The 13,651-nt window shown below is 42.6% G+C and overlaps 2 protein-coding genes across 75 annotated transcripts in view; one reads left to right on the top strand and one right to left on the bottom strand.

Moving 5' to 3' along the window:
* LRRFIP2 (LRR binding FLII interacting protein 2) overlaps positions 1 to 7,670 on the top strand; it is a 120,279-nt gene extending 112,609 nt beyond the window's left edge. For all 50 annotated transcript variants that reach the window (XM_008984031.5, XM_035278012.3, XM_035278009.3 and 47 more), the window contains 4 exons: positions 1,792 to 1,912; positions 5,178 to 5,257; positions 5,832 to 5,936; positions 6,370 to 7,670. In XM_008984031.5, coding sequence (XP_008982279.1) covers positions 1,792 to 1,912; positions 5,178 to 5,257; positions 5,832 to 5,936; positions 6,370 to 6,480 — 417 coding nt within the window. In that variant the 3' untranslated portion in view covers positions 6,481 to 7,670. The remainder of the gene's footprint in view (positions 1 to 1,791; positions 1,913 to 5,177; positions 5,258 to 5,831; positions 5,937 to 6,369) is intronic.
* Positions 7,671 to 8,852: 1,182 nt separating this feature from the next.
* The window catches only part of MLH1 (mutL homolog 1), a 53,795-nt gene continuing 48,996 nt past the window's right edge, over positions 8,853 to 13,651 (bottom strand). For 23 of the 25 annotated variants that reach the window (XM_078354589.1, XM_078354599.1, XM_035277993.3 and 20 more), the window contains 4 exons: positions 12,222 to 12,386; positions 11,286 to 11,378; positions 10,882 to 10,995; positions 8,853 to 9,173 (listed from right to left, as the gene is read on the bottom strand). In XM_078354589.1, the coding sequence (XP_078210715.1) occupies positions 9,006 to 9,173; positions 10,882 to 10,995; positions 11,286 to 11,378; positions 12,222 to 12,386 (540 nt within the window). In that variant the 3' untranslated portion in view covers positions 8,853 to 9,005. Of the gene's footprint in view, positions 9,174 to 10,881; positions 11,012 to 11,285; positions 11,379 to 12,221; positions 12,387 to 13,651 lie in introns of all 25 variants that reach the window. The other 2 variants (XR_013528741.1, XR_013528742.1) reach the window with 1 other exon arrangement.

The following is a 13,651-nucleotide window of genomic DNA, read 5'->3' as shown; positions in this document are numbered from 1 at the left end:
CATCACCAAGGGAATGGTGCAAAGTCATTCATGTGCGATCTGCCCCATGACCCAGATACCTCCTACCAGGCCCCACCTTCAGCACTGGGGATTACATTTCAACATGAGATTTGGAGGCGACAGACATCCAAACCTTAGGAGGTGTTCCAGAAATTGAGAGATCATTTGTAAGGGAGATCCTCTACTTAGATATACATTGAAATTGCCAAAAATTCAGACAGGAATAGTTCAGAGGAAGTGCAAATTGGGAGCTATTTAATAAATGGTAATGAAGGAATGGGATTATGGCAATGATAAGTAGTTAGTATATATAATTTGACGAGATGAGATTAAGACCTGGGACTTTTAGGGAAGATGGAGGGAAAATAACCCTAAGGAAAGCAAGAGGACACCTATTCCATTTTTAGGTTCAGTGGTAAGAGGCTGTGGAAGTAAAAAGCCAGTGCTTGGCTGGGCACGGTGGCTCATGCCTGTAATCCCAGTACTTTGGGAGGCCAAGGCGGGTGGATCGCTTGAGGTCAGGAGTTCAGGACCAGCCTGGCCAACATGGTGAAACCCCTTCCACTGAAAATACAAAAATTAGGCTTGCTGGCATGTGCCTGGAATCGCACCTACTTGGGGGGCTGAGGCAGGAGAATTGCTTGAACCTGGGAGGTGGAGGTGAACTGAGATGACACCACTGCACTCCAATCGGGGCCACAGAGCAAGACCCTGTCTCAAAAAAAAAAGAAAGTGAGAGAGCTGCAGAAGCAGGATTCTTAAGGGAGAGGGTTCTCATCAGCATGAGGGTAAAGGGAGGATGCTCAGAGAAGAGATTGAGGGCAGATGGTTTGCTGATAATGGACTGGCAATTCTAGAAGGCACAGTGGAAAAGTTTCAGGCATTGGGAAAGGTTAGGAGATGAAGGTTAGTGGCATACAGACCCTTGTGAGAAAGAGTGCAGAAGGACATGACCCTTTGCAAGATGCACGTAAATAGTAATGATAGACGTGAGATTAGTCCTGGTTCCTTCAAGGCAGCTAAAGATGGTGACCCTACTATGTGTGTTGAAAGGGTGGAGATGTCTGGGAAGTATAGAGATTAGTCCCAATACAGAGCTCACTCTTCTCCCATTGGGGAACAGCAAACTTAATCTTAGTGCAGAGGCTTCCCTTTGACCCCTTTTGATAGAGTTAAGGACAGCTGGGAAGCCATCTCTATATATCCAATTATTTTTATATACAGAAAGGTTTCTAAGTAAGAAAATTTAACCTATGTCTAAAAGTAAACAACAATAAAAAACTGCTCATGGACTCTTCCATTTTTAAAAATAATCCCTTGAATATATCCTATCAATTAGCTGTGTACATTTTTATTTTATTTTAGAGATGAGGTCTTACTATGTCAAACTCCTGGACTCATGTGATTCTCATGCCTCAGCCTCCCAAGTAGCCGGATATATAAGCACATGCCACGGTGCCTGGCTGGAATTTTCCATTTTAAATAAAAGTAACAAAAAATACCCCAAGGATGTACTGTTCCATAAGCAGAGAAAATTTAAAATATGGCTACTTTTATTGGGACACCTGGTCCTGGGGCTTGCTCTTTTCAATGTTTGTTCATAGCTTATCTTTAGCACCTAGGACAGCGTGTCTCCTATTAGGCACTCAAGAAAACGGGTTTTGAATGAATTAATGATTTGTGTGGCTATTATGGTAAGGGTCTGCTTTGTTCTATGATGTGGCCATAGAATAAGCATTGGCTTCATTTGAGAGACTGGAACTTGCTGATGAACCTTTATTTTCATTTCAGATTAGAAAACTGAGGCTTCAGTTAGAAGAGGAACGACAGAAATGCTCCAGGAATGATGGCACAGTGGGTGACCCGGCCGGACTGCAGAATGGCTCAGACTTGCAGTTCATCGAAATGCAGAGTAGGTACCAGGGCACAGGCCAGTCCCAGTCTGTATATAGACTGTGTCCCAGGAGTGGGTTTGTTAGCAGGCTGCTGGAGTCTCGTAATACAATTTTTTTTTCTTTTTGAGAGGAGTCTCGCTCTGTTGTCCACACTGGAGTGCAGTGGCGTGATTATCAGCTCACTGCAACCTCCGCCTCCTGGGTTCAAGCAATTCCCTGTCTGAGGAGCTGGGATTACAGGCATCTGCCACCACCCCTGGCTAATTTTTCTATTTTTAGTAGAGATGGGGTTTCATCTTGGCCAGGCTGGGCTTGAACTTTTGACCTCATGATCCACCCGCCTCAGCCTCCCAAAGTGCTGGGATTACAGGCGTGAACCACCTGCTTACATTTTTTTCTTTTTTGAGACTGGAGTCTCACTCTGATGCCCAGGTTGGAATGCAGTAGCACGATCTCAGTTCACTGCAGCCTCTGTTTTCCAGGTTCAAGCAATGCTCCTGCCTCATCCTCCTGAATAGCTGGGATTACAGTCGCCTCCCACCATGCCCAGCTGATTTTCTGTGTTTTTAGTAGATATCCGGTTTCACCATGTTTACCAAGCTGGTCTTGAACTCCTGGTGCCTCAGGTGATCCACCCGCCTCGGCCTCCCAAAGTGCTAGAATTACAGGCATGAGTCACCACACCCTGCCATAATACACTTTTCTTAAGAGGTATGCTGCAGAGATTGGTCCTTGGCCAGTCCAGAAAAACAGTCCTAGTCAGCAATATGGCTGAACAGAGGCTCTCCTAGCCTGTGTGCTTCAGGGGATGATGAGGTTTATTGCTCTTCCTCTTTTTGAGTAAAGTGATTTCCAGGAACTTCTTGCACATAGAGAAATGCCTTTTGATAACCTGGCACTATTCTTTTCCACATCCATGTGTCATCTTTAAGCTCCCATACAGGAAGCTGCCTTCCCCATTAAAGATTTTTTTCTCTGGAATTTATCTTGGATAATTGGAGGAATATATTTGGAACTATTTTACACTAAACTGAATAGTTTAAGAATTTTCCTAGAAGTATTTTTATTAATCCAAATTAATCTTTATTAGGTGAAATATAAGTCCACAAAATAACATCTATTCATTTTACCCAGATTATTCCAGTTTTTCTCAGTTTCTACTTTTGACCTCATAATAAAATGATCACTGTATTCACATTAATTTCCATGGTAGGAAGATTTCAGCAGCAATTTGTAGTTAGCCTTTGTTAGTGATTCTGTATAATTCTCGGACAGAGAAGATTTTTATTTTCCAATAAAAATAGTGACTTTTCTGATAACTAATATTAAAATCTTGTTTATTTCCTGGACTTTTCATCTAAATCTTCTGAGATAGGCTGCCAAGAAAAGAGTTCTTGGGGCCAGGCTGAGGTGGTGGATTGCTTGAGCTCAGAAGTTCAAGACCAACCTGGGTAATGTGGTGAAAACCTGTCTCTTTGAGAAAAAAAAAAAAAAAAAAAAAAAAAGATTTTTTGGATTAAGCCTTATTAACTTTTGACATTGGTATTATCTCTTCTGTTAGACGTCAGTTGGGACACTTGTGACATTTCCTGGTGAATATTTTGTTCAAAAGTGCCGTTTTGGTGTGGAGGGTAGATGAGGACAGGGACATAGGAAGAGGCAGACTGACTAGTTAGGAAGCTACTATGATGGTGAGCCTGAACCAGTTCCGTGTCTGTCAGCAGTCCCAGAGGGAGGGTAGGGGGTAGACCTGAGAGACTGTTCTTATGCAGGAAATCTAAAAGGAAACAGGTTGAGGGGGAATGGGCTGGCATTTATATGCGAATGCTTCCTAGAGTAGGTAGGCGTCAAATAGCTGGTATTTGAAGAAGGTTAAGTACCTGGGAGGGGGTGTAGAACAAAGTGAGCTTTGCAGAACTGTGGGAAAGCTGGCAAAGACAAAAGCAAGCAGCTCCCCTGGACCAGAAGGCCAGGAGTGGAGCAATTGTAGGTTCTGGATAGTGCCTTGCTTATTATGCGAGTGTTTTGGAATGGGATTTCAAAACACACGTGAAATTACTGAGACAAGGGACTTAAGCTTTTGAAAACAAGAAGGGAAAGGTAGTGTGGAGAGTGAGAAGGAAGCAGCACACTGGATAATCAATAGGTTGCTGAGGTTAACAATTTAAAAATAAGATCCTGAAGCTTCTTTTAGTTCAGAAATAGGAATAGTTCTCTTTCACTATCAGATATGGCTTCTGGGGAAATGGTAACCCTGTTTGTTACTTTTAAGGTGACAGTGACGGTCTAATTAGAAAAATCTCTCACATTGAAGACTATAGACAATTGTACCTTGGTCATGTGGAAATGTAGCAAAGTTCTTAAGTTAGATAATCGGAATATTTCCTGTGGTAGGTTAGATTTGGTTATCTTTTGGAAATCTTATTACTCTAATCATGCCAGACTGGTTTTTGCTAAATTTGGATTCTTGGAGGGATTTTAAAAGTCCCCCCCATCATTTCTAAACTTTTCATTTTAAGTGATTTACTTCCTAGGTCAGATGTTCATCTGATAACTTATAGCTCTACCTGTAACACATTATCATGTTACTGAACAGGATTTATTCCAACATATATTTATTTAAGCATACACTACGTGCAAAGCACTTGGCTAGGTACAGAGGAAGATTTACGAAGGCCAAGACAGGCCCCCTCCTTATATACATATACGATGTTTAAAAAGCATGATAAATGTTATAAAATGCAAATAAAATACAGAAAGGGAAAGAGTTATAATTAACTAAGGAGAGACATGTAGGAGGTGAAAATTGAGCTTGGCCTTGAAAGTTGTTTATGAGTTAAGTCTAAAGTGGGAGAAAAGGACCCTTAGGGTATTGGACAGCAGAAGCAAAACCTGGGAGATGGGAAGGTATGGGGCCGGATTCAAGGAACCAGAGGGCCCAGTCCCATGGCCATGGAGGCTCCACAGGCTCCACATAAGGTTGGCAGGGGCTGCTGCTGAAGTGGCAGGGAAGCTCTGCTCACACACATCATAGGGTGAAGAATGAATTTTCTTCTAACTCTTGTTGCAAGTTATACTGTAGTATCGTATGTGCTAGAGCATCTTGTAATATATACCGTCCAGAACATGGGCTGCTGAAGATGCTGTGGTTGTTGTGTGTGCATTTGTATTTTCTAATCATAATACTGTATGGTCCTCTCGGTGCTGCAAAGGCACTTTCTGATGGCTCATACTGTCCATCTCTGACAGGTGAAGATAATTCATTGTTATCTTCTGTTCTAGGAGATGCCAACAGACAAATTAACGAATACAAATTTAAGCTTTCAAAAGCAGAACAAGATATAACCACCTTGGAGCAAAGTGTAAGTACTTGTATACAGTACCAGGTGATGGAAATGTCCTTCCTGCATCTAAGTGGCTGACAGCCCAGGAGTGCCTGGGTTGCCTCGGGATGCTTTGCAGTTGGATCCATTAAAGTTCTGTATTCAAATAGAAAAGCCAGCAGAGAGCACTTGGTGGGGCATTTTAGCCTTCTGTTTTCTCTTAGAACATAGGAAACTATAGCTATCACTGGTTTTTGTAGCTATTTCAAGAGAATTCAAGATCATCATTTGCAACAAAATCCCTTAGTATACATTCCAGAAAGTCTAAGAACTTTTCCATTTAGTGAGTCTCTTTGGGACTTAAATACTATGGTCATCATAAAACTTAGCATGGGAAATTGGCCCTAAAATGACTCTACAGCTGTAATCCTCTCTGGGGACATTTCTTGATTTATAAATAGCAATGAGTTCTGAGAGGACCTATGACTCTCCCTTAGGGGACTTGTTAGTGTTAGATTACTTGGCATTTATAACATTGTATTTCCATCTTGGCTACCAAAAAGCGGTGACTTCTAGTGCCCAGTGCTAGAGGCCTGTGTTCTTACACTTACAGATTAGCCGGCTTGAGGGACAGGTTATGAGATACAAAACTGCTGCTGAGAATGCTGAGAAGGTTGAAGATGAACTGAAAGCAGAAAAAAGGAAGCTACAACGAGAGGTACTTCACAGGCTTCTTGGAAAATACATTCCTAAAAATATCTTTTGGAAATAAATTTCTTAGCTGTGTAAGAAATGTGATGCTTAAGGAAACAGCAGTTGAGTTACTTACTAATTTGTGTTGGTTTCTGACCTGCATACTGACTGCCGTCTCCTTTTATGTTTTGGTCAGTTAGATAGTAAGTAAAAAGACAGTTTTTGTTTTTGCTTCAGATCAGGATTATTTCTCCAATTTCATCCTTTCTGTGATTAAAGCGAATAAAGAATCCTCAGTATCATCATTTAATACCTCTACCTGACAGAAAAAATGAGGCTGTGGGTCCTGCACAAGGCCATCCCAATAGCAGTGCTTTCATTTTCCAGAAGTTGAAAATAAAGTAGCACTGGACGTTGTTTCTGACCACATGTAGTGACTGCACTCTCCCTGTCTCCAGTTACGAACAGCACTGGACAAGATTGAGGAGATGGAGATGACCAACAGCCACCTGGCCAAGCGGCTGGAGAAGATGAAGGCCAATAGGACCGCACTTCTGGCCCAGCAGTAGGAAGACCACCCTTTGACCTGGGTGCTGCTCCCTGGGCCCCTACCTAGAGGGACTGACTTTTGTCCATTGACACAAACCCCTTTTAGTACTGTTTTGAGTTTTGTCGTTAAAACAGCCACCTTTGTATTTTATAATTTATGAGCGAATGAAGCCAGTTTGAATCTTCGTGAATGAACACTTCGGATGTTGTTGTAGTTTGATTCTAGACTAAGAACCAGTCCATGCTGTTTTTATTTTTTATCTCCATAATTGTAGAATCATGTTTACTTAACATCTTCCCCCAGCTGCCTCAGTAACTGGGCACTCGGAGGCCTTGGCACGGGTTTTGGAGGACAGACAGCATTTCTGTGAGTGCTCACTGAGATAATACTTGCTGGAGACCTCAGAAAACACAAGTGCCTTCTCCACGGTGCAATTCAGACTACAGTGATCTCCAGTGGTCAAAAGACATATACCCTTAATATCAGACAACATTTATATTTTGGTGAAGAAACAAGTTCTTGGGTGAGAAATCTGTGTTTCACTCAAATTTATATGTCTGGAGGAAAAAAGCCTTTTTTTGTAAAATATTTAAATTTATATAAGAAAATGTTAGGAAAAAATATGGGGAGTGTATATAAAACTTGCGTTATTGCATGGGGCAGGGGAAGTCCAGGCCTAACACTCTTAAAGTAAGAGTCAGGTCCTTTATTCTTCAATACAACTGTGCTGTACCTGGTAAAGTATTTTATCTGCTGCTTATGTGTGGAATGAAACCTCAAACAAACCCAAAGGGGGAGGGGAGGGCAGTGCGGGCAGGTCAGAAATCTGCCTTAAGATTCTATTAAATATACCCTTCTGCCAACCACAGTTGGCTACTGACATGTTCGTTTTGTTACAGGAGAGTTCAAAACAAATCATGGCAACCACATCTGTCTTCTTTTGTCTCCTTCTCAAGGAAAAATAATCTGGAATGTAGAACTTTAAAGACTTTAGTTTCATCTTTAGAGGTGCCCTGTCCAAGAGGGTTTTTTAAGCCATGGAGTGCAACTGTTTTGCAGGATTTATGATTCTCTTTTGCTCTCAGTACCCAGGTGGTTTCATTGAAATTATTAATTTATCTTTAAAAAGTGTTTACACAGAAAACATATTGGGGAAAATCTAGTAACTAAAGGCACATGAGATAATAAAACTAGACTTTCAAAAGGTAACTCAAAAGTGAATGAAATTTCTAATATTTGTTCCTTCTTTAGCCCTTCATTTAAAAAATACAGATACCAATTTCCGGAATTCAGATGATTTTCGTATACATTTTTTCTTTTGAGACAGAGTCTTACTCAGTCACCCAGGCTGGAGTACAGTGGCACAATCTTGGCTCACTGCAGCCTCCACCTACCGGGTTCAAGCGATTCTCCTGCCTCAGCCTCCTGAGTAGCTGGGACTACAGGTGTGCACCACCAAGCCCACTAATTGTCGTACTTCCAGTAGAGACAGGGTTTTGCCATGTTGTCCAGGCTGGTCAAACTCCTGACAGCAAGGGATTTGCCTCCCAAAGTGCTAGGATACAGGTGTGAGCCACCGTGCCCTGGCCTATACCTTTTCTAATAGTAGCAACATTGTGTGGTTGGGGGGTGGGTGGAAAGGTGTTCTAAAGTGCAGGTTTATTCTAGAACTCCATCCCCGCTAGAAGCAACATACTGTGTGACCCAGCTCTTAAAGCTCAGAAAACCCCTCTTCCTCTCTACTCAAGGTCACTCAGCCTGTGCCACACCTGGGCTCATGGAACCTCACTTCTGAGGTGCCCTGGTCTACTTTGTGGAGTTCTTATTGTTCAAAACTGACCTCGCCTATTTTGCGGCACAATAAATATGACTAACTCATACTTATGCCGGGGGCAGTGGCTCACCTCTGTGTTCCCAGCACTTTGGGAGGCCGAGGCGGGCAGATCACCTGAGGTGAGGAGTTTGAGACCAGCCTTGCCAACATGGTGAAACCCCGTCTCTACTAAAAATACAGTATTAGCCAGGCATAGTGGCACGTGCCTGTAATCCCAGCTACTTGGGAAGCTGAGGCAAGAGAATCGCTTGAACCCAGGAGGTGGAGGGTTGCAGTGAGCTAAGATCGTACCATTGTACTCTAGCGAGTGAGACTCCGTCTCAAGAAAGAAAAAAAACAACAACTCATACTTACTATAGATGAAATAAGGACTGTTTTCTTCCTTTCCTCAAGTTTGTTTTTTTTTTCTTACTAGTTTTGGTTATTGAATACACTAGATGATCAAGTCAAGCTTTCTCCATGGTCAATGCCATCAGAGCCTGTGACATGTTCAGGGCCTCTTTAAAAGGCATCTGAACTGACACAGTATATACATAATAAAATTCAATAAGAAATTATGCTAGGACACGTCTATTTATTTATAATCAATCCACCATGTATAAAAGAACATTACCAGTTAGTTAGAAGGCAAGTGTAAGTCTTAAGTGCTCCCAAAAACATCGGAATACAAAGAATGAACAACACATCCCACAGTGCACAAATGACCATATTTAGCACCTCTCAAAGACTTTGTATAGATCAGGCAGGTTAGCAAGCTGCAGGATATTACCATCTTCTGTGAAATGTTTGGGAGGCAGAATGTGTGAACGCAAGGCTTTATAGACAATGTGTTCCACAGTCCACTTCCAGGAGTTTGGAATGGAGCCAGGCACTTCACTCTGGAAAACACATTAGATGTCATAAGCCTCCCTGATTGCATCCCAACATATCCTGGCATCCTGGCTGATGGGATGTGCACTGGGCCTGGAAAGACTTGGTGGCTTGTAATGGGCTGTGTTACCTAGCGCTTTTGAAGTGCATCTGGTGGGCCAGCCTCTCAGGGATCCCACAGGCCTGAACAGAAGAGGATTTTTTTGTTGTTATTTATTTAAAGACAAGGGCTTGCTCTGTCATCCAGGCTGGAGGGCAGTGGTGTGATCATAGCTGAATATAGCCTCAAACTCCAGAGCTTAAGCCATCTTCCCACCTCAGCCTCCCCAAATGCTGGGATTACAGGTGTGAGCCACTGCCTGGCCAACATGAGCTTTTTAAGGGGAGAAAAGAAGCCACTGCTCTGTGGGACTCTCTCCTGTGGAACCTTTATTTTCATTCAGGGAGAAAATAGTTTTTGTAGCAGGAGATAGAACATAATGTCAGATCCTGTACTTGGACGGCAACAGTAGGAAGTACCTAACTTACATTACAAACATTAGAAAACTCTGTACGTAGTCCTGTTTTCTAATCCCCAGGGAAGTAATGAAAATACTATTGGGGATGATTTTGCCTCATTATTCCTTTCCTCCATGTGAGCCTTAGCTATCTCACATGTAAGAAAATGTTCTTTCTTGGCCAGGCACGGTGGCTCACACGTGTAGTCCCAGCACTTTGGTAGGCCAAGGCAGGTGGATCACCTGAGGTCGCGAGTTCGAGACCAGCTGAGGCAGGAGAATCACTCACGGGAGGCGGAGATTGCAGTGAGCCAAGATGGCGCCACGGCACTCTAGCCTGGGCAACAAGAGCGAAACTCCATCTCAAAAAAAAAAAAGAAAATGTTCTTTCTCAGGTGTACTTCCTTTTATTGAAGTAAAATTTCCAATCAAATGAGATAGTTGCCACACAGTTTGGTAAATGTGTTGCTTGCCTTCGCCACTGGAATGAGAAATTTCCCTAGAGGCTTTGACCAAGAGGACTGAATCTCCGCCCTCCCACCCACAGACTTGGAATCCTCGAGCATGCCAGCTGGACTTCAGCCTCCCATCTGAAACTGGCTCACACTGCTCAGGAGATGACTGTGAACAATCAGGGGTCATACTCTGATTAAAGTGGGCTACCCTTTGATTCTTAGAATATTTCAACTCTCCTCTCCAGCATCCTCCAAAATACTTGTTAATTTGAAAAGCATTATCATCTGACTGGAAAAAGTGACAGTAAAACATTAGGAATCTAGGCAACCTTTTTGTGTCAAGTTGACCTGTAAGAGGAGTTACAGAGCCTTGTTTTGCTGGCAAGGCAGTGGTCAGATAAAGAGTAAGGCAAAAGCTCAGACAGACTGGCGCAACTGACCCAAAATCTGAAAACTAGCTACACACTTCAGACCCATCAGTGGGAGTATATGGACTCTCCAGCCTCAGGCAATCTAACTCAACCTCCCATTTCTCACTGTGATGGCTTGTGTTTTTATATTTGACGATTTCTGAGGCCACTCTGGAGATATGTTCTCCATGAGCAGAAGGAAGTAAAACTAATGAATAAAAGCTGACTATTGTGTTTGAACCTTGTTGGGCACAAAGAAATCCCAAAATTTTAGAGATAGGCAAATTTCATTTCCTGAAGATTGTATGGGGGCCTGTCCTAGTCCTGGGGTGCCAATGGGCATCACCACTGTACCTGCTGGCCTGAGAGGGTCGACTCCTCAGATATGTACTGCTTCCGGATGGAGTAGAACATAGCACATTCTTTACTGAGGCTTTTGAAACATTCCTTTTCTTCGTCCCAATTCACCTGGTCCAAAGAATACCTCAAAATAGGTACGTATTTAAATACATTTTCAGTCTAAATGGAGATCACAGACTACTTAAAGCTAAAAATCTAGGTGTGACATTTTAGGCATTAAAACTGTAAGTGGGACTGCTGAATACTGCTGGGGATGAATATTAGTGGGGATGAGAGGAGGCCCTCAACTGTCCTACCCTTATCATCTTTATCATTCCAGATCAAAGGGTGGTCAGGTGCCCTTTCCCTCCAGCACACATGCATGTACCAACATGCTTAGTATTTGCTTGATCACTGACCTCAGTAGCTAGTCGAAGAATGAAGATAGGCAGTCCCTCCAAAGGGGGCACATAGTTGTCAATCAGAAGGGGTAATCCAATCAGGCTCCCTTCCTGCTTGCAGGAAAAAGGACACGGGAACAAAAAATAATGCTGTTATAGTTTAAACAAATCCCTTTTCTCCAGTGCTTTTCCAGGCCTTGTCCTCATACCTGCCACTCTGGGTGACCATGTTACTTGATCGGGCTGGGCACGGGACAGAGCGAAACACTTAAAAAGAATTTTTCATCCTGACACACAGCAGAACAACCTTTTCTTTGGATCTGTTAATGATCCAAAGAGTATATCAAGATGGAGAGCCCCAAAGATCAAGAAGTAAGAAGAAATGGGAGCGAATGGCATAATCTCATTTACAGTCGCCTGCAGGGGTTCAGCTCTCCATGTCTGGGTCCTTCACCCTGGAAACAGGAGAGGCATGAATGGATAATAGTACAGTTACATAACCTAGAAATTCAAAGAGGGAGTGGAGAGGATGACATGTTTGTCACTTGCTGCTTCTCAGGGGAGGCCTAGTCCTCACCTTGGAACTTTTTTTTTTTTTTGAGATGGAGTCTTGCTCAGTCATCCAGGCTGGAATGCAGTGGCGCAATCTCAGCTCACCACAACCTCCACCTCCTGGGTTCAAGCTGATTCTCCTGCCTCAGCCTCCCCAGTAGCTTGGATTACAGGCACCTGCCACCACACTCGGCTAATTTTTGTATTTTTTTTTTAGTAGAGATGGGGTTTCACCATGTTGGCCAGGCTGGTCTTGAACTCCTGCTCCTGACCTCAAGTCATCCACTCACCTCGGCCTCCCAAATCCCAAATCCTCTGCTGGGACTACGGGCCTGAGCCACTACCCCTGGCCAGAACTTTTATTTTAAGAATACAACAGAGGTGTAAGAGTGGCTGTCATACCTCATCAATTTCCAAAGAGAAATAGTCTGCAAGCATCTCAGCCTTCTTCTTCAGAAACTCAACAATGTATTCAGCAAGTCCTTCTTTAGGACCATCTTCCTCTGTCCAGCCACTCTCTGGACTATCTAAAGCAAGCATGGCGAGGTCAAAGAGCGGTGCTGGCTCCTAGGAAGAAGCAAGAACATGAAGGAGCAAGCTTTAACAGGGCATCCAAATAAAGCCTGAATTCCCATGAATCCACTATCAGAATGGCAGGTGAGAAACCACAGATTAACACTCATCCCCCATATTCCCCAAAGGAAGTGCCCAAACAATCCACAACAAAACCTTTTTCCTCCTCCTCCTTGTCAACAGCCATTTCAACAGAGAAGATATGACAAAAAGTCTGCGGAACGGATGGGAAGGGTGAAGCCCTGGGGAGGGTACTTTCCTTCTGTGTAGCCTCAACTTTCCTATTTGTAGAAAACCATGAGACAGATCATTTCTTTCTACTGCCTCATAACGAAAGTGGGGGATGAGGCTAGAGAGTAAGTTAAATTGAATGACATTTCAGGTAAATCATCTAACCCAGAAACAAAGGGAAAACTACGGTTAAAAATAAGATCCCTAAGTTATCTTCCATTTCCCCCCTTCTGATGTTGTTCCTCCTACTTTTACATATGTTATAAACCCACAGTACATTATTTTTCATATTAATAGAGCAGTCTATTAATCAAAAGGATATAACAATCCTAAATGTTTATGCACCCAATATCAGAGCTTTAAAATATACGAAAGCAAAAACTAAGAACTGCAAAGAGAAACAGACAAATCATAATTACAGTTGGAAGTTTCAACATCTCTTTCTCAATAATAGAAAAGGCAGAAAATCAGTAAAGATACAGGAGATTCGGACATCAGTATCAACTTGATATACTTAGAACATTTGACTCAACGAGATCAGAATACAAATTCTTTTCAAGTACTCATGGAACATTTATCAACACAGACCATATGACGGGCCATTAAACAAGTTCCAGTAAGTGTAAACGAAAGGCAAGTATGTTCTTTGACCAAGATGATGTTAAATTAGAAATTAATAACATTTTGTAAAAATCCTCAAGAGACTGGAAACTAAATAACAGTTCTAAATAACCTGTGGGTCAAAGAAGAAATCAAAAGGGAAATTAGAAGGTGTTTTGAACTGAATGAAAATGAAAACTATCAAAATTTGTGGGATGCTGCTAAAGCAGTGCTTAAGGAAAATTTATAGCACTTAACACCTGTATTAGAAAAGAAGAAAGGCCTCAAATCAGTGACCTCAGCTTCTACCTTAAGAAATATGAAACAGGATGCGCATGGTAGCTTACACCTGTAATCCCAGCACTTTGGGAGGCCAAAGTGGGCGGGGAAGGGGGGGGTCACCTGAGGTCAGGAGTTCGAGACCAGCC

This window comes from Callithrix jacchus, chromosome 17, assembly GCF_049354715.1.
Source record: "Callithrix jacchus isolate 240 chromosome 17, calJac240_pri, whole genome shotgun sequence".
Lineage (NCBI taxonomy): Eukaryota > Metazoa > Chordata > Mammalia > Primates > Cebidae > Callithrix > Callithrix jacchus.
This window is presented reverse-complemented; position numbering and strand designations above follow the sequence as displayed.